The sequence below is a fragment of the Pholcus phalangioides genome, unplaced genomic scaffold (genome assembly GCF_987345545.1).
Source record: "Pholcus phalangioides strain wild (caught in Gottingen) unplaced genomic scaffold, Ppha-v1.0 ptg000015l_1, whole genome shotgun sequence".
Lineage (NCBI taxonomy): Eukaryota > Metazoa > Arthropoda > Arachnida > Araneae > Pholcidae > Pholcus > Pholcus phalangioides.
This window is the reverse complement of record NW_028301608.1, coordinates 108,032,041-108,058,211: the sequence shown is the minus strand read 5'-3', so window position 1 is coordinate 108,058,211 and position 26,171 is coordinate 108,032,041. Positions and strand designations below refer to the sequence as shown.

The following is a 26,171-nucleotide window of genomic DNA, read 5'->3' as shown; positions in this document are numbered from 1 at the left end:
TCTTAATTTTTGTGAAAACGATCCTTAATTTGTGAAATAATTAGTTGATTTTGCACAAATGAAATGAAATGTCAAAGTTATGATTTCATCGAATTTCATCGGGTGCGTTTCTTAGATTTGGAATTTTGAGAATGAACGGAAAACGAATTTTGAATCTGACAGACCCCTTAATACATAAATGATATAAAATGAATAAAAATAAATTTAATAAATAAATGTAATAAAACGAATTAAAAAATTAATAAATGAATGGAATAAAATTGATAAAAATGAATAAAAATAAACGAAATTTATAATGTGTGAATCGCACAATGAGAAGCGCTATCCATACTTACATGTAAGACAACCATAATTTTTTATTGGACAATGCATTATATTTTATCATAATTATTAGTTTTTTCATAATAGTTGTTATTTTTGCATTTCTCAGCATCCTGGTTGTATTTGGCATCCTTATTTTTTATCCCTTTCAGACCTTTTTGTCACCAATGTGGTGGTCGCATTTCCTTACTGGAAGAAATTTTGACCTCAGGGAGTTAAGTCCGGACTTGAAGGGATTGGGTAAGTTTTGTGTTAGAAATATAGTAAATATGAACTTTGGGGGGGGGGTGTTTCATTAGAGGGCAACGAAGTTGAACTTCCAGGGGGTTTTGAAATGAAAACAGGAGAAAATGCCTCCGAAAAAGTGTGATTTATTACATAAAATCCCAAAAAAGTAATGTCTGAAAGGGGCTGTTATGGGCATCTTTTTTTGCCACCTAGTTGGGCATTTTGCCTGCTGTGGCCTTTGTATTTGTATTGAGATAAATAATTCTAGAATTCGGTCCTTACCTTTAACCGCATCGCTTTCAGTTTTTGCATTTTTGCTGCTTTTCGGCGAGTTGGCGTTTCCTTTCTTTGTTGTCACCGGAGTAGTTTCGGTTCCATTACGCTCCGGATCTTTCTTGGAACTGTTCTTGGCGGGCTTCTTTTTCGGTGGCCTCACGGGTACTCTGGTCTCAGAGACGTTGTCGTCCTTTTGTCCGGATGCGCAACAAAAGGACGTGGAGCCCAAAATAGAAGATGATGGTTTACTGGCCCTATCGGAACTGGAGCGACGGCTACTGGAAGATCTGCGATCCTTCGATATAGAATCTACTTCAGCCGCGTCCGACTCCTGGCTCCTGTCAGATTTGCTCGAGCCTCTTCTGCAAAGAATAAAAGCAATTTTTTTTTTTTAGAAGAAATACTAAAAACACCTAGAGATTTATATTAGAACAGATTATAGATTTTCTAAGAAACAAGCGAACCCATTACGCTATTAAAATTTGACTAACAAGGATTACTACTGACATTCTCAACCCCCTCGTTGCCAAAATGAACTCGTCACAACTCATTTGAATACACAAGAAAAGGAAAAACAAGCACTTCACACTTCGCTGAGCTTCGCAAAAGAAATTTCTAGTGTTTTCTTATATATTTTATTTTCTGCCGGCCGTTGTAAAATAAAGTTCTATGTTTTATTCATTTCCACCGCTTTCGAGTCCTTGAAGATATTCATCTCAGTTTGAAGTCAGCGCTTCCTCTTTCCGTTTCACCAACGTAAAAACAACCAAAGTTGCAACGTAACTGTAATATTAATATTATACTATAGCGTATTACAATATGCATATGCGCTGTCAAACAAGCAAGTAATCCGCAGACTTATATTCGTTCGTAATCTTTTCACGAGATTTTAGGGTTTTAAGGTCTCGTTCGGGAACATAAATCACAGGCAGCAGGTACTCAGCGATTCTCACACGGTGATAACAAGCACATGTGCCCTCAGCACAGAGTTCAATAATTCGAAAGGTGCCACACACTACAGCTTATTTGTGAGGCGTATGCTATATATCTATATAAAGGCATAGCAATAACCAAGTACAAATACTAGTTTCTTCAATTAGCTAGCTCTGTTTGTATTATTTATGATTCTTGGTACTTTAAAAACAGAAAAACCATAGTAATTTGAAAAAAAAAGAGTTCAAAGTTATAGTTTTTTTGTTAGGTAAACGTCAACGGGCAGTCGAGTCCATAACTAAGCTACTACTAAACCACACAGGCACCTCATCCATATTCCTCTGCGGAACTTCTAACGAATTGGTACATGTTGGAATGTGTGCGTCCGTGTTGGGAATATAAAGTGAAGTTTTCTTCTGTGTAATACTTGCGGTAGTGCTGCCATCTATTTTTCGAACAATGAGTGAAGTGTGATGATTTAATACCATAACCTGGCTGGGGACCATCGGGATAGCTTCAGAACCCCGATCTTCAGAAGGGGGGAGGGGGATGGGCTCAAATGAGCTCGTATAATAATGATTTGGAGAATGCTAGCAGAAACTATGACTCTTAAGGTATGGTGGGTTCAACAATCATTTAGCTTCAGCAACTACTTTTCGAGCCTTACCTAAAATAACTACTTTTCAAACGCAGTGAAAACAATAATTAACGATGTGCGGTCGTGTGGGCATTGTGCTCTCATCGAGGATATAGACTCAAACACCGTTGGCGCACAATGGTGTTCGCCTAATTTTAGGCGGTTTTCCAACTTCAAGGCGCGAATGCCAGCCGGTCTACCATTTGAAAAAGTCTATCCGCACCCAATAGGAATACCTTACAGTACGATATTTCATCACATAAAAGTACAAGCATTTAACAAATTTACTTCAAAATATGGAAGAAATTTGGCAAGTCCAGAAAGAACACGAAACACGAACAACTGCGACAACATGGATACGTTAAGGGCCATGCATGTACATACACTCCCACAAGACGCTCCGACATGTACCGATTCTTTAGAAATTACGCTGAAGTATGTGTACGAAGTGCATGTACGATTAAGTTGTAGTAGTAGTAGCAGCCAGAAAAAAAAATATATATTTTTCACAAACGCTAGCCAAAATAACTATTACTTTCCAAACGCTCTAGTCGCACAAATTGCTTTTCAAACATTATCCAGAGCAAGTAATTTTCAAACGCTATCCACAGCAAGTAATTTTCAAACGCTATCCACAGCAAGTAATTTTCAAACGCTATCCACAGCAAGTAATTTTCCAGAGCTAGCCAAAACAGTTACTTTTCAAATATTAGGCAAATCAAGTATCTTTTAAACGCTATCCAAAGCAAGTAATTTTCAAACGCTATCCACAGCAAGTAATTTTCAAACGCTATCCACAGCAAGTAATTTTCCAGAGCTAGCCAAAACAGTTACTTTTCAAATATTAGGCAAATCAAGTATCTTTTAAACGCTATCCAAAGCAAGTAATTTTCGAACGCTAGCCAAAATAATTGCTTTTTAAACGTTAGCCAGAGCAAACATCTTTTCCAAAGCAAGCCAAAGTAATTAGTTTCCTAAAGCAGACCAAAATAATTACTTTTCAAACACTGACCAAAACAATTAGTTTTCGAACAATGGCAACAAATATGGCGTTTTAAAGAATTTCTTTTAGCCGCAAAAATGGCCTCTCGAATTATGCTGCGTATTAACAAGGACAATTTTTGAACATTACTTAAACAGCAATACATCAAAATGCTAATTATATACCGTAAAGCTCATTTTGTTCGTAAATTTCATAAAAACCATAATATGGAAGGAACAAACAAAACAAGGCTGGAACTGCAAGTGAGATGATTCACGAAAGAAAAGTTGTGAAACTTGTACATTGCCCGAAATGCTGAATATTACTCAAATGCCTAGAATTCTGAGTAATAAAAAGAGAGAGAATTTTCCGAACAATACTGATTCAATAAAAAAAGTTGAAAAATGCAATTTTTTCCAAGGTTATGTTTTTAATGATTCCAATCTAAGAGTAGGAAAACTGATCAGACTATAATCCTATAAAAGCGTGTTTAAAATATGAACGAAAGAATCCAAGATTTATCTAGAAATTGTTCCTATAACTGGTTATATATTTTTATGGACGGAGAGAGGGGAAAATCGGAACAACTCGATTGTGCAGAATTCCCTTATTTATGAGTCATGGTGGGAAGAGTCACGAAGTGTTTGAAATCCGAGTCTCTCTCTCGGCCATTGTTTTCGCTGATACCTAGAACAACAAGAAGAAAGAACTCATACAGGTGAAAATTTACGATGCAATTGCCACATTCGAAGAGATAAACAAAAAATATAAATAAAAGGCACTGGGTTTGAAAGGGGAAAAAAACGAGAAAAAATGGTTGGTAAATATGCATTATAGTAACCCCGAGAATGAGCGTTTTATATTTTTCGAAGGCAGCAAAGTGAGTGAGGTTGATGTCTTCGCGGGTGACTCATAGTAGGAATTCTAATGTACCTTCTTACAGTCCGACTGCGGAAGCGTTCGCATACACACACGCATATTTGATATTACGTAAAATACGTATGTTTACGCAATAAAACACGGAAAAGTCTCTTTTACTATTGATTCAGAAGTACGCGAACGTTCTTAGAAGAATTCGTGCATTTCAACGACATGTCATTCAACATACAATACGTTTATATGTTAGGGTAAATGCGATAAATCTGTTAATATACATGATAACCGTTTATTATGCATACTTACCAATGGTCTTGGTAAGTTTGATATATTTGTCACTTTTACCGCGGCGAATATGCATAATACTCAAGCGTCGTTGGTGAATTTTCTACATACTGAAAACATTATCACTTTTACCGGCGGTTATACATAATAACCAAGTGTCGTTGTTAAATTTGGTAAATACTTGAAATTTATCGCCTTTATCTGTGATTATACACTTAGTGTAGTTGGTGAAGTTGATAAATATGAAAAAAATTCTCCAAATGAGTCTAATATGTGTGTGAGATGAATATAGTCGGACCCTGATGTAATGATAACAAATTTTACTATTGTACCTCGATGTAATGATGCAATACATGTATGAATTATCATGTATAGCATATCATATAGTACGATTTATCATGTTTACCAACGACGCGACGCTTGGGTACTGTGCATAAAAGCCGGTAAAAAATATAAATTTAATAAGTATTAGTAAAAATTACCAAAGACACTTGTGGGTACTATGCATAATCGCCGGAAAAAGTGATTATATAGGGAAATTTATCAAACTTACCAAAATGCTCGGCCATTATGCATAATAGCCATATTATATTCTGCGGGTTATTATCCATAATAAACGCATTTGTCAATTTACTAAAACATTTATGTTACTTTAATATCGATTAATAAATTTTGGAAAGTCTTTTTTTTTTACATCTAAGTACGTGTACAAAAAAATTGCCGGTGATTATGTACAATCCCCACCTCATTTTGGTAAATATGGCAAAATTAATTTCTTGAATTTACCGGAAGATTAAACGTCAGTCTAGCTTAGATGACGAATTCGATCGGTAATGGTCTTGTGTTTGTACATAGTTGATATGTGTGAAGAAAGCCAGCATCACAAAACTGATAATTATTATCAGTTAAGTAAAATTATAATAAGAATTATAATTCTTATATATATTATGTATATATATCTTCTTTCTCACTTATTTTCATTTAATTGAACTTTTTTTGCGGCAAAATACGTATCACGTGCGGGCAAAAATGATGAACTGGTTAAATGAAGAGAACAGAGAGAGGTGATATTTTTATTTTTACACTCATCAAAGGTATCAACCCTGTTTGGGAATTACGCAAAATCGTCGGTAGTGATAAATTCAACAAACTGAATGAAGTGACTAATGATTATGAATAATAACAGCCGAATGTGTATGATTACCGGTTTATCATCTTCATCGTAACATATACGTATAAACAATCACGTGCTCGTATACTGAATAGCTACTTCACCGCACACCAACTCCGGTCATATATCGCCGCATTGCAATTTCCAACCAGTGAAGTTGGGTGGGAAATGAAGGTGTCATCTATCGGGGTGGTCGCCTCAAGATCGGGGATAAAGAACTCGTTTCTGATGTTCTTTGGCTGGAATCGAATCCGTGGAACTAGACAAAGATTAGTTAGTATTAACCATTCATAGTTTGGAAAATAGTTTCACAAGCCCAGAACGCAAATATGCTCCTATTCGTGTTTATCACAAGTGCCGCTTGCGTTTCAGAATAGGCCTGTGCTCACAAACGCAAAAATTCGGATTCTGGAATCTTGATTATTCATCTCGTCAGAAATGTAGACGTCCGCGAGGCACAAACACACAGAGTACGCGGACAAATGATACCACGCAAATAAAAACAAATACTGAATAAATATTCCCACTTTGCCAAAGCTAATTTAATTTAGACAGGAGCATTTTTCTCCGAGTGAAGGAAACAAGAAGCAATGAAATTGTTTTTATATAAGGAACAAGAAAGTTATATAATCGTCAAGTGCACGGGTCGTGTGAGAAAACGCCTCGTAAGTGCATGGGTTGGGTCTCATAGACACTGATGTATTATATAAAATATCTATTCACTTCCTTTTTTTTAGTGTTTTGATACATTTATTATCACATAATTTTACCTACAATATGCACATAAAATGAATGTAATTAACCTCATTGCTGTACTATTTTGTAGTAAATTTAAAATTAACAGTTCTGAGGATTACTCATAACATCATACCAAAGCAGAAACTAAATGATATAAAGACAATAAAATGATTTTTTTTTAATTTATGCGAAATAGACCTTATAATATGAAAATACAGTCGACATCGGTTATAAAAATCACGAATAATGTTATCATTCGAGTATTTTCATCATTTTTGAAAAGAACCGAATGAACCAATATAGTAACATTGAAAAAACTTCGTTTGTAGTTATCGGGATTTCGAATAATGTTTTTCCCTCCATTCAAAGTTTTTTTGCTTATTCTGAAGCTAAGGTTTACCTAAACTTATTGTTTTCCCTTTTAAGTTATCGCGTTATTAGACTGCAAGAATGTAGGAGGATAGAAAGTGTACTCTAGGGTCTCCCTCCCTTGTTGGCAAACATTTCTGTACTTGATGTAATCGGGCTGTAGTGTTTGCCGTGATCCATGTATGTGTGAAGCTGCATTTTATGGTCTTTTCTTTCACTGAAGAAAAGTTTTCGATCAGTTTCTTTCATTTGGTCAGATTCAAATACCTCTTTCACAGAGACTTTCCTAAGAGATCTATGAAACCTATTGTAGATTGAAAAAAAAATTATCGTAATTTGTAACATTTCATTTCCATTCTAATGCCTCACAATGGCTGAATAGAAAAAATACAGGATTTTAGCTTAAAAGGGGGGGGGGGGAAGGAGTTCCGCCTTTTAATAATAATTATAAGAAATGGAACACGACTGCCCATTTTTCAGCCAATTGTGTGAGAAAGAAAAACAGAGTTATCCCGTTTTACTAATACACGCTTGCCACATGTCTTGTTTGATCAAACGGGATGTATGGCCACCGTACTTGCAAACAACATTTTTTCGGATATAGTTATTTTTCGGTTCTTCCTATGAGAAATCCCGGGTCTGGGTGTAATCACATTGAGCGGAATGGACTATATCGCATCTCACTTTTAGCCATTTTAAAATAACCATATCAATTAGTATTGAAAAAAAAATAAAAATGTTGCTTGACTGCACGGGCTGGGTCTGACGGTCCCAGAAGATACGGATAAATCTTTGAACATCCCCCTCCCCTCCCAAAAGTTGGCACAGTAGATGCAGTAGATGAACGCGTTTAAATTGAAAATTAGCGAGAATTTCAACACAACAAAAAATTGTTCCTACTACCTGTCACGTATGCTATGTGTCAAACTTGGCATAATTGCGCCACTGTGATATAGTTATAAATGTTACAATGTACGTTTCATGCGTAAGATATTGAACACCATGTTGAGTGCAGTTTTTTTTTTTTTTGATCCCTTGGACACTAGAGAAGTGTTAAGAAGAATTAACGCCATTGAATTAGTAGAGAATATGGTTTATGGGCACCCAGTAGGATCCCCTGGTATGGTTTTTGGTTTAGGTTGGGGATAAGCTAGAGCCCCCGGGAGAGGAGACACAATGATGACGATGTATGGCACCGTTATGCAACCGCACTGTACGCATATAGGGACATTTAATTTTTAAACAAAACATTCTGAGCGGGATTGGTACTTACTCAGCGTAAGATTGACAGATCTTGTCGTATAGCCCGATGGGCCAGGACGAGGCTTAGATGACCTACAACCTGTCAGAAAATGAGGGAAATAACATGTGCACATGAATCCCACAGACCCGTCCTGTGCACTTGAGGGTTAAAGTGCCTCAGAGAAGTGTCCTAGAAAACTATGAAAGTAAATATTTTTCTAAAATTAGATTTATAAAGGGACATTCAAAACAAATCAACAAAATGAGAGGTCAAAAGTTGATAAAGAAGCATCAAAAGCTGTAAATAATGTGAAAATTACATCCGAACCCTTTTTTTAAGCGGATATATACGCGTAAGTATCCCTTTCCTCTACACAAGAATGATTTTTTTCCTTACTAAAATAAGAATACCAATATTTCTTTGATGGAACCTCCACGATACAGTATAAATAATCCGAAATATTCTTCGACCTCTAGTGAACTCCTCACACGAAAGCATTACGATGTTCTAAGAAGATTATTTAATAAGTAAAAAAAAAAATTATCACATGAACTATTTTGCTGAAATTATTTTATAATTATGTTTTCGTATTTGGCGGAATGGAAATATTAATAGCGTAAAAAACAAGAACCGATATGTTACAAACTGGAGTGCCACTGAATTGGGGGGTTTATCGATCTATAGCAACGAATGGTGCCACGTGTTGCTTTGATTACTACTACTACTATTTAACCGTACACCGTACACATTCCTCTGCGTAGAATTTTGCTTTGATTACTTACTGCACTGCCGATATTAGACGAAGCATGAATTCTATCAGGATATGGAAGAAAATGGGCCGATGGTTTATTCGTGAAATCGCTTACTGAACGTGAGCTACAGCTGCCCATATTTTTCGGCCAAATCTTTTCATGCCTTGATGAATGCCTCTAACTAGGCATTAAAAAATCGCAGCCCGTAAGAGGATCATCTGTACCGCTGGTAAACTCCACATCATATCTTCCGGACAGACATAAATGGGCGCGAATAGAACATTACGTTCGGAGATGCATTGAGAATGGCTGGTACAAATGGCAAGACCCTCAAACATTGCGCTATGACTTTCTCCACTTTCAACCTGGACTGCATAATCTATGATTGCTCCCATGTATTAGGTACACACACTTACACTTCCGGCACAACTCCCTAGGTACTAAATTATCCATGGCGATAGACCTGAGTTGTGCGCGGTTTTTAAAAATGAAAGTGATATTTTTTCTAGGGCGTCTTAACATTTTGAAGCGTATACGTAAAGCTATGGGTTGTCCAGGTTGACTCATACGTCATCTCTGAGCAAAAGACAGACGTCAGTATTATCGCCAGAGCCAATCGCTGTTCCCCATTCTGCTTTTCTTTGAACGATTAGACATCACGCGGAGAGGCAAAAACAAGTTGTTTTTTTTTGTTCTAGGATGGAAGATGATGAGAGTCAGTCCACTTTTCTAGACGTCGCAGGTTCCAAATCCGTTTATTCAATGTCCGACTCTGAATGCGACCCTGATTTATCTGGGAGATAATCAAAACCAATATCTTGTATCGATACCGTCTTACGATAAAGCCAAGCAGTCTCCGCTCACCAATAGTGAAAAAGCTAATTACCCTTTTTCAGCTAGCCACAGTACGGAATATGCAGTACGTGGCACTTGATGTGATCACATCGGAACTCGGAGTTTCTCATAACAAGAACCGATTGAAAACTATGATACTCAAGTATAAGTACGATGACCATATATCCTGTTTGGTTGAACAAGACGCACGGAAACGGGACAAATTCGTTTTTCTTTCACATACAACTGGTTCCAAAATGGCCGACCGTGTCTTTTTTTTTTGTTTCCATGTCATTTTAAAAAGGGATTATTTTTTCTCCTTTAACCCTTTTACACACGCAAATGCGCGGTCGTTGCTTTTTCTCACTGCAGAATTTTTTTTTAACCTGAGAGAGTTAAGACATTGACTTAAAGGATTAGGTGTGTTTTGAGTTATAGATATGTTGAATATAAAGTTTGGGAGCTTTCATCAGAGGCCAGCACTTGAAGTTGAACTTGCAAGGATTTTTTAAGATGGCTTTCAGGGTAAAGTGCCTCCTGCAAAAGAGTGCGATTTGTTGCATAAAATTTAGAAATAAAATTCTGGAAATTTTTTGTGTGAAGATGAATATACACTTGCATCGTGTTCGCTGAAAAAATTGAATGAAATTAATTATTTTTCCACAAAAAAAAAGGAAAATTTGAAGGAAAAAAAAATAAAGATTTGCTGACATTTTGTCTTATTAATGTATTTTTTGAGATAAAAAATGCAAAATATCTTGGTAATTCCAAAAAAAAAAAAATCGAGTCTGAAAGGGTTAAGCTGGAATTCTCCTTTTTTATTCAGCCATTTCTAGGAGTTCTTTTTTTTTAAATCGAACTGTCTATTATATGGATATCATGAATTACGATACTTTTTATACTGTACTATATGTTGCATAGATTCCTTGTGAAAGTCTCCCGGCCGAGGAACTACGAATGTTGTCAGTCCAAAGAAACTGACAAATCACTGAAGAAATCGGCTTTTTTTTGTTACTTTACACATTTCCTCACTATAAGAAGCCCATTGCAAAAGAAGCACTACGCACACACATGCATCATAGCGGCTATTATGCCAAGATTACGACATTGTTAACTGAGTACGGAAATTTTTGTCAACAAGGGAGCCTTCTGGCCTCCTCCTCTATAGTCCAACCTTAGCTTCAAAATATGCAAAAAGAAAAAAAAAATTTCGACAGAAAAGTTTACGATATTCAAATCCACATGAACCGAAAACCTGACAACTATCAGCGAATTTTTTCTCCTATGTAATGATAATTGGTACGTTTCCATACTTTGCGAAAGTGATAATAATATCCAAATGATATAATTATACGTGATTCTAATAAGCGGCGTCTACTGTACAAACAGAAGATGAAAATAATCACACTGTTATCACTGTAGCCTGAGAGCTTACAAGTAAAACTTAATCACATTACTAACATATTTATGAGATAAAAAAAGATTCTTTCGAATACATGCATTTCCATCAACCATAACGTTACGATATTCAAATCCAACACCAAAAAACTCTAACAAATTGAAAATTATCAATCCACAAAATATTTGGAATAAGATTTAGAAAAAAAAAATGTCTCCATATATTATTATACAATTACCTATGAGAGAAAGAAAACAAATCATAATAAATCATACACAAATAAAAACAAAAAATTCACTAATTTGAAACAAAAAATCCATTTCCATTTCCGTCGAATCGAATTTCCTCGAAATATGTTTTCAAACGGATAGAAGAAGAAGAAAAAAAAAAGTCATTAGAATGGACAAACGATTTTTATATTAAAAATAAAATAAATTTCAATTCAATGGGAAGCGAAAAATAAAAAAACTAGAGAAAAGAAATTTGGACGGGAATGGATGTAGGACAGAACGTTTCCTGTCAGGAATGTCTGCAATGATTTATAAAGCCACCTTCAGAAACACTGTGTGTGTGTGTACAATCGATTTGTTCTTTTATATATTTTCTACAAATGGATGGACTGACTGACCTAGGCCTCGTTGATGTATTTCCACATTTTTCCAATTTCTCTTTCCCCCCCCCCCCCATCTCTTTCCTTATCCCTTTGACAATAGGAGCCCAAAGGAATGTCAAAGTTGGATGTTTTTTTCTTCTTCTCTCATCTACCTCCTTCCTAACTTCGTTTGTGTGACTGAAAACGACATAAATAATATCGGAAATAACATAACAAAAGGCCTTACGGAGAAGAAAGTTATAAATGTTAGAAGTTCAATTTTTTTTTTCCAACTCATTCCGAGGAAACTAAAGGTTACAGTGAAAGTTCACAGGAATTTATTATTTTTCAAGAAACTCATATCGGAATTATTTATAGAGAGAGCGTATACGTGACCGGAGAGAATTTCGTTTGATGTAGGCTTACTCCATGTGGATGCACCGTAGAGGTGAAAAGAAAAATAACGTTCAGGTATGGTATTTGTATAGGTGAGAAAGAACCAAAATTCACAAGTTTTTCAAATAACACTATGTGCTGTGCTGATGATTGATGACCAATGCTTCAATTTTCGGATTAAGAAGGTCCTGGTTTCGTGAACCATCTCCCATGTATATTAAAGTATCATGGTAAATACAGTAAAACCTCAATTTTGAGGACACCAGTGGCACAAACAAAAATTCGTCCGTTAAAGACGGGTGATCGTTAATCAGGAGTTTGAAAAAGCATATTTTTATTATACAGAAGTAGAAATTATTATTTGGCCGTAAAAGACCGGGTGACTGCATCTGAGAAGTGTCCGTAACTGTAATTGATTCATTATGTATGAAGCAAGCAGCAACTCCGAATAACGAGCCATCGAATATATCTCCGTGGATTTTTTCCAAAGTATAAATAATTGTGTGTGTTTTTCAATTACAGTGGAAGTAAACGGTGTTGTTTCTGACTGCTTCGCGTACATTCCCCGTGTGAAGACTAATGTGAGGAATTTCTAATACACTGTTTACTCAACCTGTGGTTCGCGGACCCCCAGACTATCAATCAGAATGGCCGTTTTAAAAATATCATGGACTCCCAGGCAAAGTGATTTTTCTGAGGCTCTACATGGTTATAAATTACTGAATTTCAATTCACATGCTTACACTCGAAAATTTTAACAGTATAATGAGTAACTTACCCGCCCCGGCCCGGCGACGGGGCGTAAACTTTAACGTAATTGTTAACAATATCTCATCTTCATGAGGCCCCTCTCTATTTGAGCCCATGCGTTAAGACGGCACTGTCCGTGAGTACTTTGTAAAGTGTCTGAGGGATCATTTTCATTTACTACTATTACATGAATGATATATTTTGTGCTATGAAATTGGAATTAATGCAATAAAAAAATATATATATTCAAGTTACACCCTAGCTTACAAAAGTTAAGCACGCGACGGCATAAATAATTATAACGACACTACTTTAATTTTGCCCTTCAGGATTGGCCAGTTAGTAGTTGTTCTACTTAACCGAACATGCACCTAATACGCATTCCTCTGAATGTATATTAGGTGGTGTGTATTAGGTATAGGAACTTCTAACATACATATTGGAACGTGTTGTGTGAGCGCATGTATAGCTGAGCTAAGTGTATGTATATATGCATGGCCATAACGTACTTATTTTGTTAGAGTTGTGCTTGTTTCGTGTTCCGCCATGGAAACATCTGTCATCTGCATTCCATATTTTGAAATGAAGTTCGTAAATTCTTGAATTATCATGTTGTGTGTAAGTATCATGTTGAAGGTCTGCCTGCTCTCTGCGGAAAGACTTTTTTAAATGGGAGACTGGGAAGTTCACACCTTTAAGTTGGGAAAACCGCAGAAAACCAACTTCGCCCGACCACCACAGTGCGTCAAAGGGGTTCGAGCTTGAACCCTCATGATGAGAGTTCAGCACTATGCCCACACGTCAGCACAACGGCCGGTTAGTAGAACGCAAACAATTGGTATTCGGGCGTACAGACCCCTCATGTGGACCCTTCGGCACACAGTACTGGCAGATATTTCGTTACCAAGTGACGCTGCAACCATGGATGTAACTGCTGTGGGGGTGGAAACAATTTGAAACAAGTAAAACAATGAACCACACACTTCTGCTCAGTCGAACCCCCCCCCCTCCTTGATTATCAGGATATTTTTATAGTAGCCAAGTGAAATCGACGAGCCACCCTCCATAACAATCATATCCATGATTGCAGCATCACTTGGTAAGACAATATCTGCTAGTGCTGTGTGCCGAACGCTCCAAATGAAGGGACTGTACGCCTGAGTACCACATGTTTGTGGTGATGTCGAAATTGACCCTTCTGACGCAACAGGGAATACGCGATATCAAAAAAATTGGGAAACACTGTTCTAACGTACTGGTACATACCTGATTGTGTTGTGCGTGCATATGCGAGGCTCTAAGGTACACTGCTGGCCACCGTAAATGCAACACCCTGAAGGAAGCATGCAAATAATATGAAATTTACAACATGCATTAGCGAAGGTGAGATATGCAAATGATTAGAATTTCAGCGCAGACGCACATCACGCGCGCCTGTGGCGCCACTTCAAAGAGCTATTTAAGGCTTGGAGATTTCGACGATTTGAAGTACGGCAATTGTGTTTTTCTTGTGGTTTTTTCAAAAAAACGATCAATTATGCCTCGTAGAAAACAGCGATCATCTTTTGATCAAGTATCCGAGTTTGACAGAGGAAGGATAGTGGCCTACCGAGATTGTGGATTATCTTTCAGGGAAATCGGTAGTCGTGTTGGACGAAACCAAACAACTGTAATGCGGATATGTGATCGTTGGATGCAGGAGGGTACGACGGATCGACGTGCTCGATCGCATCCACCTCAGAGCACCACTTCACGTGATGACAGGCGTATTGTGCGTATGGCAGTGACGGATCGCTCAGCCACATCACGAACCATAGCACAGCACATTCAGTCTGTACCCCATCATCCAGTGTGTGCGCGTACCATTCGACTGCCGTTTATAGCAGAGTGGTCTGTCCGCAAGACGTCCATTGCTTCGTCTACCCTTGACGCAGAACCACAGACGTCTCCGCCGCCAATGGTGCGATGAAAGAAGGATGTGGACGGCACAATGGAATGAAATTGTCTTTACTGACGAGTCACGCTTCTGTCTGCAACACCACGATGGTCGGATTCGAGTCTGGAGACACCGTGGAGAGAGGATGCTGAACAGCTGCGTTATGCACAGCCACACTGGTCCTGCACCGGGTATTATGGTATGGGGCGGTATTGGATATCACTCTCGCACTCCTCTAGTACGCATTGCCGGTACTTTAAAAAGCCAGCGCTACATCTCCGAGGTGTTGGAGCCAGTTGTCCTTCCTTACCTTCAGGGCTTGCCCACAGCCATATTTCAACTGGATAATGCGCGACCACACGTGGTACGCATTGTCCAAAGGTTCTTCGTCAATCGCCAGATTGAATTGCTTCCCTGGCCAGCTCGCTCTCCGGATCTTTCGCCGATAGAAAACATGTGGTCCATGGTTGCTCAACGATTGACCCAGATTACATCCCCAGCTGCCACACCAGATCAACTTTGGCAACGCGTGGAAGCTGCTTGGTCTGCTGTACCCCAAGAACACATCCAAAGTCTCTTTGAATCAATGCTGAGGCGTGTGGCAGCGGTGATCTCCAACAATGGCGGCTACTCTGGCTACTGATTTTGGCAGGAACCACACTTCACAGAAGTCTATAAATTTAATCATTTGATGCTTGGTCAACATGTTATCTACAAAATAAATATTGTTGCGATATCTCTTGTCTTTCTTGGTGTTGCAATTTGGGTGGCCAGCAGTGTATTTGCAATTTAAGTGTTATGCGTGGTTAGTGTTCAAGAAGTGTTATGCGTGGTTAGTGTTCAAGAAGTGTTATGCGTGGTTAGTGTTTAAGAAGTGTAGCCATCTGTTTTCTATATTGAAAGTGAAAGTGGTAGATGATGGAAGTTTCGTGTTTACGTATTCATCGTGTTGAAGGTCTGCCAGTACTGAAAAATGGACATACAGAGGCACTTCTTTCGAAAAATACGTAACTTGGAGTTCGAAAAAATATTGAAAGTGACCTTGATATGTGATCTACAAACTCTTAGAAGCCGAAACACATTACACTGACGTGACGTGATTCACGTCATGTTGTGAATCCTGATTCGTCGGAATCCCACGTCACAGAATTCAGAGTCTCTGACGCGACGTGATATTCACGTCACGTTCAGTGCAGGGTGTTTCGGGCTTGAGACTGAGCTATACCGTGACGAAACACCTTCGGATGAACATGGTGTATAATATGTATAAGGTCAAGCTACACTTTTTAGGGACACAAGGTAGAGCTTTATTATTATTATCTTATATATATTACAGAGAAACTAAAATCTCGGTTGATATAGCGGTATATACTATAAAAATCCTGTATATCATAATCAATATATAGAAGATTATTCCAGGGTTTTATTACACATTAACCAATAAAAAAAAAGTTTCCCCTCTTAAAATCACTTAGATGAGAAAAGCTATTTCGTCGCATCCTTGAACATTTGAACTAGGGAGCAGATTCGGCCATAAAGTGGCGATTGGAACCCATATATCGCTCGTCGTTATTACCAGACTTCATCGCTTCGGTAGCGAGAGAGAAATCGATATCGTGAGTAACGGATATAATATTACAGTATACACGGTGGCAATTCTAGGAAGAGATATTCCAAGTTTAAACGCGAACGGAAATCGTAACCACAACATCATGAATTTTTCTGCATTGGGAATCTCACGACTACGTCGGACCGGCGACACCGAAATGGCAATGCGCATTTTATGGTATTTACGATTCAGCTGCTGATGCGCAAACATACCTTTTCCGGAAGATCTCTCGCAAATAGCATTCCTAGCTGTCGTCGTCCCGGGCAAATGTCGACGGTTGTCAAGATGAACAAATTGAAAGCACTCATTGCTACGTGAAAGTTTAGTAGACAGTGGCGATGGGGGAGAACGAACACCAAAAACATCAATATTTATTTCTTGTGGTCGTCCTCTCACGGCAATAATATTCAATCTTAACCATATCAATCTATTTAAACTGAGATTATACTTATATCTTATCTCTTTTACATTAATCGATCACTGATCAACAGTGTTTCTTGGAGCCGCTGTGGGTCGTGTGGACATAGTGACGGACTCGCATCGCGAGGACCTAGTTTTGAACTCCACCGGCAGTATAGTGGTGGTCGGGTGACGTTGGTTTTCTGTGGTTCCCAACTTCAAGGTACGAATGAGAGCCGTCCCCCCCACCTCAAAAAGTCTCGCCACAGAGAGCAACAGGCCTCCACACACAACGATACAAATATTCAATCATTACACTTCAATCATAGTTCGTAAAACAGACGGCAAGGCTGAAATTGACGTATAACACTACCACACACACTGAGACTGTTAGATACACGTATATACTTCCGGCACAACTCATTCGGTAGTAAACTGTCCAAACTGGATTACTGCGGGATTTGAAAGAGAGAAAGGACTTCTTGGAGTAACGCAGTGATTCTCATCTAACACCATAAAGACTACCGGAAGTTCCGTGGCCCGATCCCGGGGAAGGACATAGATAAGTTCTTTCCTTACCAGACCTAAAGCGACCACCGATGGATGGCGCCTTTCAATGTTCCTTCCCACAAAATCCTCTCCATGCTCAAGATGGGTGCGGAAGTATAACCTGACTTTCTCAATAGAGAAAGATTTGCGACCTAACTGGATCGGTAGTAAATTGCTGTGTGTCGATATGACCGAAGGTGATATACGTAAAGTGGTAGTAGTGTTGATTGGATGGATGTTAATGAACAGTGAATAATAAGTAGGTCACCTGAGAGTATCAGAATACAAAAATGCTATGCCAGTGGTTCTCAACCTTTGAAAGCCCGCGGCACGGTTCATTTCTTTTTTGTGTGCGGAAGGCCCGGTCATACACACGACTAATAGGTAATAAGTGGTTAAAAATGAAAAGGTGGGGGGGGGGGGTGAACAACTGATGGCCCGGTTTAACCGATGCCAGGGCCCAGTACCGGGTGGCGGCCCGACGGTTGGGAAACACTGATCTATGCGGTTGTATGGGCATCGTGCTAGTCTCTCATCGTGAGAATCCAAGTTGGAACCCCGTTGGTGGGACAGTGGTGGTCGACTAAGTTGATTTTCCACAGTTTTTTAGCTTCGAGTTGCGAATGCGAGCTCATCTTTTTGAAAAAGTCTCTCTGCAAGAACAGGCAAACCAATGTGGTACTTACATAATATGTAAATTCAGATATTTTCCATTTTTACTTCACTATATGAAAGACTGGTGGCAAAACCAATTTTAAACGAAATAAGCATAACTCTGACAACATAAATACGTTACGACCAAGCATATATAATAACGACAACCATTCCTGCAATTCGTTAGAAAATCCTCAGAGGAATGCCTACAGTGCATGGTGTACAGTACGGTAAAGTAATAGTAGAAGTAGTTGATTCGAAAATTTTCTGGGCTTTATAGAGTTTGTTACAGATTTTCAGGAAACCAAAAATGAGCACTGAGCTCATTTTTGTTTCCATAAGTATACGGTCAAACTTCCGCTTGAGGCACGGAGGACAAGATATCCTGATCCGTGTTCCTTTGAACAAGAATTCATTCACCTCTCAATAAAGGAAATATCTATTTATGGGACAAAAGGCCCTGGTCTCAATGGGCGTCGCTTATCGGGAGGTCGCAACTGTATATGCGTTGACGCTATCTTCTTGGGAAGAAATATCACAGATTCTTCCACTTTCGTTAGCAAAAAGGAATAGTATAGGATGAACGTGACAACGGTTGGGCACGTGACTTTCGAGAAACTGGATTGTTCTTGATGCAAAGAATGATAGAGATGGAAGCTTATCCCTATCTCGGGACGTATCTCAAGGATTTCGGAAAAATACTGTTGAGAAACAAACGAACATACGACGTTGGTCGACTTTCCTGCTATCGATGAAATGAAGAATCATACATAAACACTTTTATGTATGATATTATAAATAGAGAAATCGTCGTCATTTAGTGTCCGAAACTTCTAGAGCATTTGACTTTCAGAGCATTTGAGTTGAAAATGTTCTTAATCACTATTGATGAAATTCCAATGGGGCAATCACAAGTTTTCTGGTTGTCCATCTTCACCATATCTTCTGTGCGAAAGCCATTTCATAAGAAGGATGGTCACAGCTGTGGCAAGTGGAAATCTTAGTTTTCATCTTTTTATACTTGTTCTGCCACAACAAAATTCAACAAATCAGAAAAAAACACTTCGTACACACAGATAATGAATACAGTACATCTAATAACCACTCCCCACAGAGTAATTCAACGTTGTTATCACCATTACACGCTGTCAGAATAGATTACTAATAACCATAAAAACCCACGCGGTATTAAGAGGACAAAAGAGGCTGATCAAGCAAAGTACAGCCGATATACGGTGTATGAATTGCAGTTCATACCCTCTACCTTTCCCGATACTCATGTATCACCGCCGGTGTACTGTTTTAGTGTTATTATCAGCAGGATATGTGCGCGCATATATATTTGTATATAGTCTCAGGTCCCCGTCTCCTCATTAGAACTAAATTTTAATAACACCGTAGCGCATCCCCTTAAAGAGTCTCGACGGAGCTTGGAAAATTACGGACATGTCACAGACATTTCGACACTAAACGCATTTCACGAGAAGGTACTCTCCACCCATACAGTACTTAATTGAGGAGTTTTGTGTGTGTGTGGGGGGGGGGTGCACTTCACAGGCCGTTTGATAACATAATTAGCGACGAGGACGTGAGGATAGCGTGCGACGAGAATTACATCGAACAGAAAGGCGGTACGCGTTTCGAAATGCATCGTGTGTATCACATATAGATAGATATACACACATGCATGCTTGCACGGCGAGAAATGTCTGTAATGAAGGGTAATGGTGTCAATGCATAGAATACGTCGAAGGATGCCCGGGAATCACAGGAGAGAGGATGGGTGCGGAGAAATACACAAGATCAAAGTAATGGCCATCGCTTTTGGATGAGAAGCAGCAGCGGCATCGCAACGCAACGCCAAGCCAGTCCCTTTTCATCTCTAACCCTGCCATTAATATGTCAACCGCAATCTCGTCGTTATGGGTACGTGCTCTTTATGTGCTGGCGTCATTTGTCATTACCACAGCCACCTGAAAACCGGTTGAACCGAAAACTGAATGAAAGCCCCGTCGTTATATTATAATAACCCGTTTATTACAGATTAAAATACAATTAGTGTCGAGTTTCTGAGTATGTGCAACGGCATCGCTGCGAACATTTCACTGAGAATCCGTATATTAATCAGGACACTGAATAGTATAATTTGTGGAATTCCTTCTCGCCTTGGAATTCCCGGGGCCGCAACTAGGGAGAGCAGGCGGCTCTCGTGCCCCGGGCGCTGGACCCGAGGAGGCGCAAATTTCATTTTGAAACCTCTCCTTCAACACTACAAGGGGGCATCAAAATGCGCGCTTGCCTCGGGTGACCAAGCATCTACTTGCGGCCCTGAGAATTACTGTATGAAAACGGCTATTTATTTTAACTTGAGGTTGATATAACAAACAACCCTATATTTCGGGCTTTGATTCCGTGTTCTAGGCTTCTTTGATGCAGACGTTTTGTCCACTACTGCGGTGGACATCTTCAGTGCAGTTTTCAAAAGCGAGGAGACGAAACGACCTCCTTGGATGACCGTTAACCACTGACGCTTTTGCTGGAGATGCGGAAGGATCAACCTCGCCGTAAAAAAGCGTCAGTGTATAACGGTCATCCGAAGAGGTCGTTTCGTCTCCTCGCTTTTGAAATTTGCACTGAAGATGTCACCTCAGTAGTGGACGAAACGTCTGCATTAAAGAAGCCTGGAACACGCCACAACAGCCCGTAAGGTATGAACTTTATTATAATGCCGTGAAATCCTGCCAACTCTATTTTTCTTTTCCTTATGTGTTGCGATAACGAAAAAGAGAAGATCGAATTGCTCAACATTTGGGTGTAAATCCCGGAAAAGGAATTAGTTGGTTGTTGAGCTCCTTGGACAAGCACTTTAAGATCGTACACGTTGCCCGCTGAAATGAAGCAATAAAAGAAGCGGCTGACATTTCGCCCACCCTGACCGTGTGAGTGATTAGAGTGGGTGAGTGACCATAAGAGTAAATGACCATAAGAATGAATAAGTCGGGGATGAGGGACCAAGTGAATGACTGTATGTGTAATCAAGTTGATGACCGTATGAGTGGCCACTTGAATGGATGAGTGACCAAGTGAATGACTGTATGTGTAATCAAGTTGATGGCCGTATGAGTGGCCACTTGAATGGATGAGTGACCGTATGAGTGGACAAGTGAGTGGTGACCGTATGAGTGGACAAGTGAGTGGTGACCGTATGAGTGGACAAATGAGTGGTGACCGTATGAGTGGACAAGTGAATGGTGACCGTATGAGTGGACAAGTGAATGGTGACCGTATGAGAGACAAAGTGAGTGTGGCGACTAACTTGATCGAGAAAACGGTAACTTTCTTGGTCACTCATACGGTCACTCATAAACTCATACAGTCACTTGGTCACTCATATGTGGTCATTCACTCATCCGAAGTCACTCACATTCACTCACTTGATCATCCATGTAGTCATTCACTCGACAATACAGTCACTGACACTCACGCATACGGTCACTCACTCAGTTGCTACTCATATGCTCCCAATCATTTGGTCACTCATACGGTCAGGACATGCGAAATGTCCGGGTATGAAAAGTACCAGGGGCGAAATGTCGAGGAGAGAAATTCCCCGCTCTCACCTCGACAGATAATTCCAACACTAAATTTTAGTATAGGCCTCGAACATCCATCCTGTAGTCATTGAAACAACTTCATTAGCCTATATGACAGAAAATCGAGAGGAAACGTCGCTTTTCTGGGAGGAAACTGGTTCATTTCGAAGATAGTTCATATATGGTCAAACAAACAAACAAACAAACAAACAAAAATTGAGAGGAGTTTCTGCAATAAAATGTATGCAGTAGTACTTGAAAAATGCCTTTAGCGCAAATTATTTTATTATTTGACAAGCTGGTGTACCCTTGTCAAAGAATAGATTAGCTGCAAGAACAAACAACCGTATCACGGTATACTTCACCTCAGCTTTTTGATGAAAGTCACAGAGTGACTAGTCCTGGCTATAGGGTGAATGTGAAAGTACCTTCTAGAATATATTGGACAGCCAGCCTACTCGTACTGATTATTATCAAAGGCTCCTCCCTCCTGAATTTTAATGCAGTATTATGTTCACGTACTGTAGCATCACATCACTCATATTATACACCGAAACAGCAAATTCAGCTTTTACAAAATTTGCGTTATATTTTTACTGTAAACTACCGTAACCACTATTAACTGACATAGTTAAACCATACGTATAACCTAAAGGTTAACACATTTTTCTGTGGCTGAGTTCTTTGTTTTATTTAGTATTTCTGAAAAAACACAAGAAATCTAGTTTATGAGAGTAACTAATGGAAACAAAATATTTCTGATTTTCAGAAATACAGTAACACTCCCCCCTTGACGGACACCCTTCAGATGCGATCACTCCACTTTTACGGCCAAATTATAATTTCCCTTTGTATAATAAAAGTATGTTTTTTAAACCCCCTGATTAACGGTCACCCTTCGTTTACGGTCGAATTCTTTTGTCCCACCGGTGTCCGTAAAAGATAGGTTCTACAGTATTACAAATATAAATTTACGAGTAGTAGAAAAACAATTTCAACAAACTGCCATTGCCAACTTTGTAATGGTAGTTGAAAACCATAAGACACATTTTTTATGCCTACAGATACACTTCAAACGCCGTTTCAAAATCCAATTGCACGCAATTGAATTTGCCTTCAAAAAAGGCTTTTTAATGGAATTTATGACGCATACTAACTGAACCGTTCATTTGCATATTCATATTCGGATTTCCCCCCCCCCCACTTCCATATTCTTCAATTACTATGCGGGAGGGAAATTAACACACATCAATTTTACGGCACGTGTATGGCATATTCTACACGCATGTATTATTAATCAACTTGAAAAGAAGAAAAAAACATTCAAGATGCAAAAAAAATATTTTAATTTTCCAATTCCCCAAAATATTCTAGATTGATTCGCCAATGCATAGCACAATGTAAACGTCAATGATCTCGACAAACAAGATCTAGATGTAGAGTCAAATCCCGTTACAACGAACTCCAAAAGACCAAAGAAATCACTTCGTAATATAAAGGAATTGCTGGTTTTTGCATTGTTTCCATGAAAACTTATCTGGGAGATTAGAAAAGTGTCGATTAAAACGAGATTTTTTTCACTATAACGGTATTCGTTAAATCGGGATTCGACTGTATATGTAAAATGATACGAATAAATATTGAATCGAAGAAACTTGAAAGTGAATCATTCCGTGCAAACCAGAAAGGTCATTAATGATATGTCGAGAACTGGATATTTTCAATTTGACGCACAAAAAACAGTTTGGTCATTGCTGTATAATAAATACAAATAAAAATATCGGAACGGCAACAATGCACATAGACGATGCTTGTCCACGATTCAGCCTCAGTTTACAGAATAAGCATTTAATCATGATTCACGATGGCAGTTGGAACGGAGAAATGGCTATTCAGTAGCGGAGGTTAAAAAGAACAGACTATACAAACTAACTTGGAAGGAATAGAGAAGGCATCTCGCTCTCTCTCTCTTTCAAATAGACAAAATAAGCAATATTCAAATAAGGTGGGGATGAGAGAGAGAGAGAGAGAGAGAGATGTGACATCGGCTACAACAACAACAACTTTGTGACAAATCGAGTTGAAAACCATAAGACATTGTTATAACTACAGATACATTTTAAACGCTGTTTCAAAATTCAATGATACGCAATCGAATTTGTCTCCAAAAAAAGCTTTTTAAAGGAATTTATGACGACCACTGACTAAACAGTTCTCATTTGCATATCGATATTTGGATTTCCCTCACTTCCATATTCTCGAGTTAATATGCGGGGGGGGGGGAATTAACACACATCAATTTTACGGCATATTCTACACGTCATGTACAATCAACAACTTAAAAAACCAAAAAACAAATTGCATTACTTTTATTTTTCTATTCTCTGAAATATTCTAAATTGATTCACCAATAACATTCCTAAACGAAAATGTCATTGCTCTTGAATAGTCACAAACATCAACATGTATGTGTAAAACCATCCGACTTGAGTGAAAGAATCTTGAAAATCAATCATATTTCAAGCAAATCAGAAAAGTGATCAATAATATGTCCAGACAAAACTGGATATTTTCAATTCCACACGCAAAAAACAGTTTGGTCATTGCCTTTATCTGTAAAAATATCCAAACGACTACTATGAATATCATATCAGTCTCACTTTACAGCATACTCATTCAATCATGATTCATGATGACAGTTGTAACAGGCTATTCAATAGCGGAGACAACAAAAAAGAGAGAGAGAGAGAGCTTTATATATAGACTAACATGACTCTTAGGAGAAAATAGAGAAGACATCTCTTTTTTGAAATAGACAAAATAAGCAATATTCAAATAAGGAGCAAGCATTGAAAGAGAGAGAGTTGATATCGGCAATGGAGGAAGCTGATTCATTGAAGGTATATAAAAAAAGCCAGTCTGATGTCCGTACATACGGCCTAGGTGAGTCATGCATCAAATAAAACAGCAAAAAAGTAGAGGAAAAGGTTCAAAGTGATGGGGACTTCCCTGCACGCGATGCTGCACGCTCTTTTTTCACGTGCTGAACAGAAGGGGGGGGGGGAAAGTAGCCCTTTTTCTTTTCTCTATTATTATTATCATCATCATAGCAAGCAGCTCTCGTTTTAATAAGAGACTCGTTGGGAAGAGGAGGAGGTTATTTTCACTCTTCTAAAGCCGCAGGGCAGGGTCCTTTGGGCTTCCAGCGAGAGAAATAACACACGAGGCACCCATTTTTGGACACTATAAAACGTGGAAGGGGGAAAACGATTTCAACATGCTTATCTCGAAGGCGAAATCTATATAGTGTATACCTTTTCTTCTTCTTTTTATTATTACCGCAAGCTTGTTTAAGGAATGGTAATTACAACGAGATGTTTCTCATACTTTCGCTCTGAATAGCCAGTAGATATAAAAAATGATAATAATTAGGGTTATTCACGAGCGAATCATGATCATGTGAGATGATTGGCTCGTCCATTCTTCTCCACGGCATGGGCTATTTCTAAACGATTCGCTTTCAGTGGTCTGTTTCATGTTACAAGATTATAATGTAAATAATTAAAAAAAACTGTCTATTAATGGCGTGTTTTCTTATCCATTCACGTCGAAACAGAAGTTAACAATGACTGCTTACCATTACCAATCACTAGAACGTATCTCACATAGAAAAGCCTCTGAAAGTTTTTATAACCATAAGAAATTTTCCACATGACATACTTGCTGATGCGAGTATTTTATTAACTCCTTCCAAGATTAACCCTCTATGGTCCCGTGTATATTTGAATATACAAAGTTAGGAGAAATAAGTTTCCCACTGTTCAGAGAGCTCTGACGTGCGTTCTACTGCTCCACATGAGACAAAATTTGAACTACACATAGTTCAAACGACGTACTTGCCATTTATTGAATGAAAGAAAAGTACAATATCCATTGATAGGTGGTGCTGCAGCATACGTATAAATATTGAATATGCTTAACGTATGTATATGTACGTAAATGTTTAGTACGCAACAAATAAAACTGCTCAATATATGTTCCCGTTCGTTTTGAACAATGTACTCTAATCACAGGACCATCTTCTCCAAAGCTGAACGTAGTGAGCCTCGAAATATGCAGAACATGGCGACGAATGCTGTCCTGTGCAATTAGAGCACATTGTTGTTTAAAATGAAGGGGGGGGGGTGGGGCATGATGAGCAGTTTTTACATTCAATATATATATTTATATGCGTACTTCAGGTACTATTTCTTTTATTTGATAAATGATAAGCGCATAATTTGAACTACCTGTGGTTAAAATTTTGTTTCGTTTGGCGAAGTGGAACGAACTCTAGAGCTCTCTGAAATGGGAAACTTAGATCTTGCTAACCCTCTACATCTCAAACGTATGGCGAAAAAAAAATTCACGTTACACATATCTCTTTTTCTCTGTAAAGTACATCTTTTAGCGGTCATTTGAGTACAGAATACAACCATATAAACAGAATATTTTTTTTTTATCTACAAAGAGTTGATTCCTTGTCGGTGAGAGCTGATGGCATTTTCCATGTTCATAGATTTATAAAAGAGCATCAAACTGAGATTAAAAATAAAATTCGAAGTAAAAAAGCTGCTTTATTTTTTTTTTATTTATTATTCACACGTCAT

At 38.5% G+C, this 26,171-nt stretch overlaps 1 protein-coding gene across 2 annotated transcripts in view; it reads right to left on the bottom strand.

Annotated features, from left to right (window-relative positions):
- The window catches only part of LOC149077320 (uncharacterized), a 418,271-nt gene that overhangs the window by 221,956 nt on the left and 170,144 nt on the right, over window positions 1–26,171 (bottom strand). For both annotated transcript variants that reach the window (XM_089245092.1, XM_089245091.1), the window contains exon 2: window positions 832–1,187. In XM_089245092.1, the coding sequence (XP_089101218.1) occupies window positions 832–1,187 (356 nt within the window). The remainder of the gene's footprint in view (window positions 1–831; window positions 1,188–26,171) is intronic.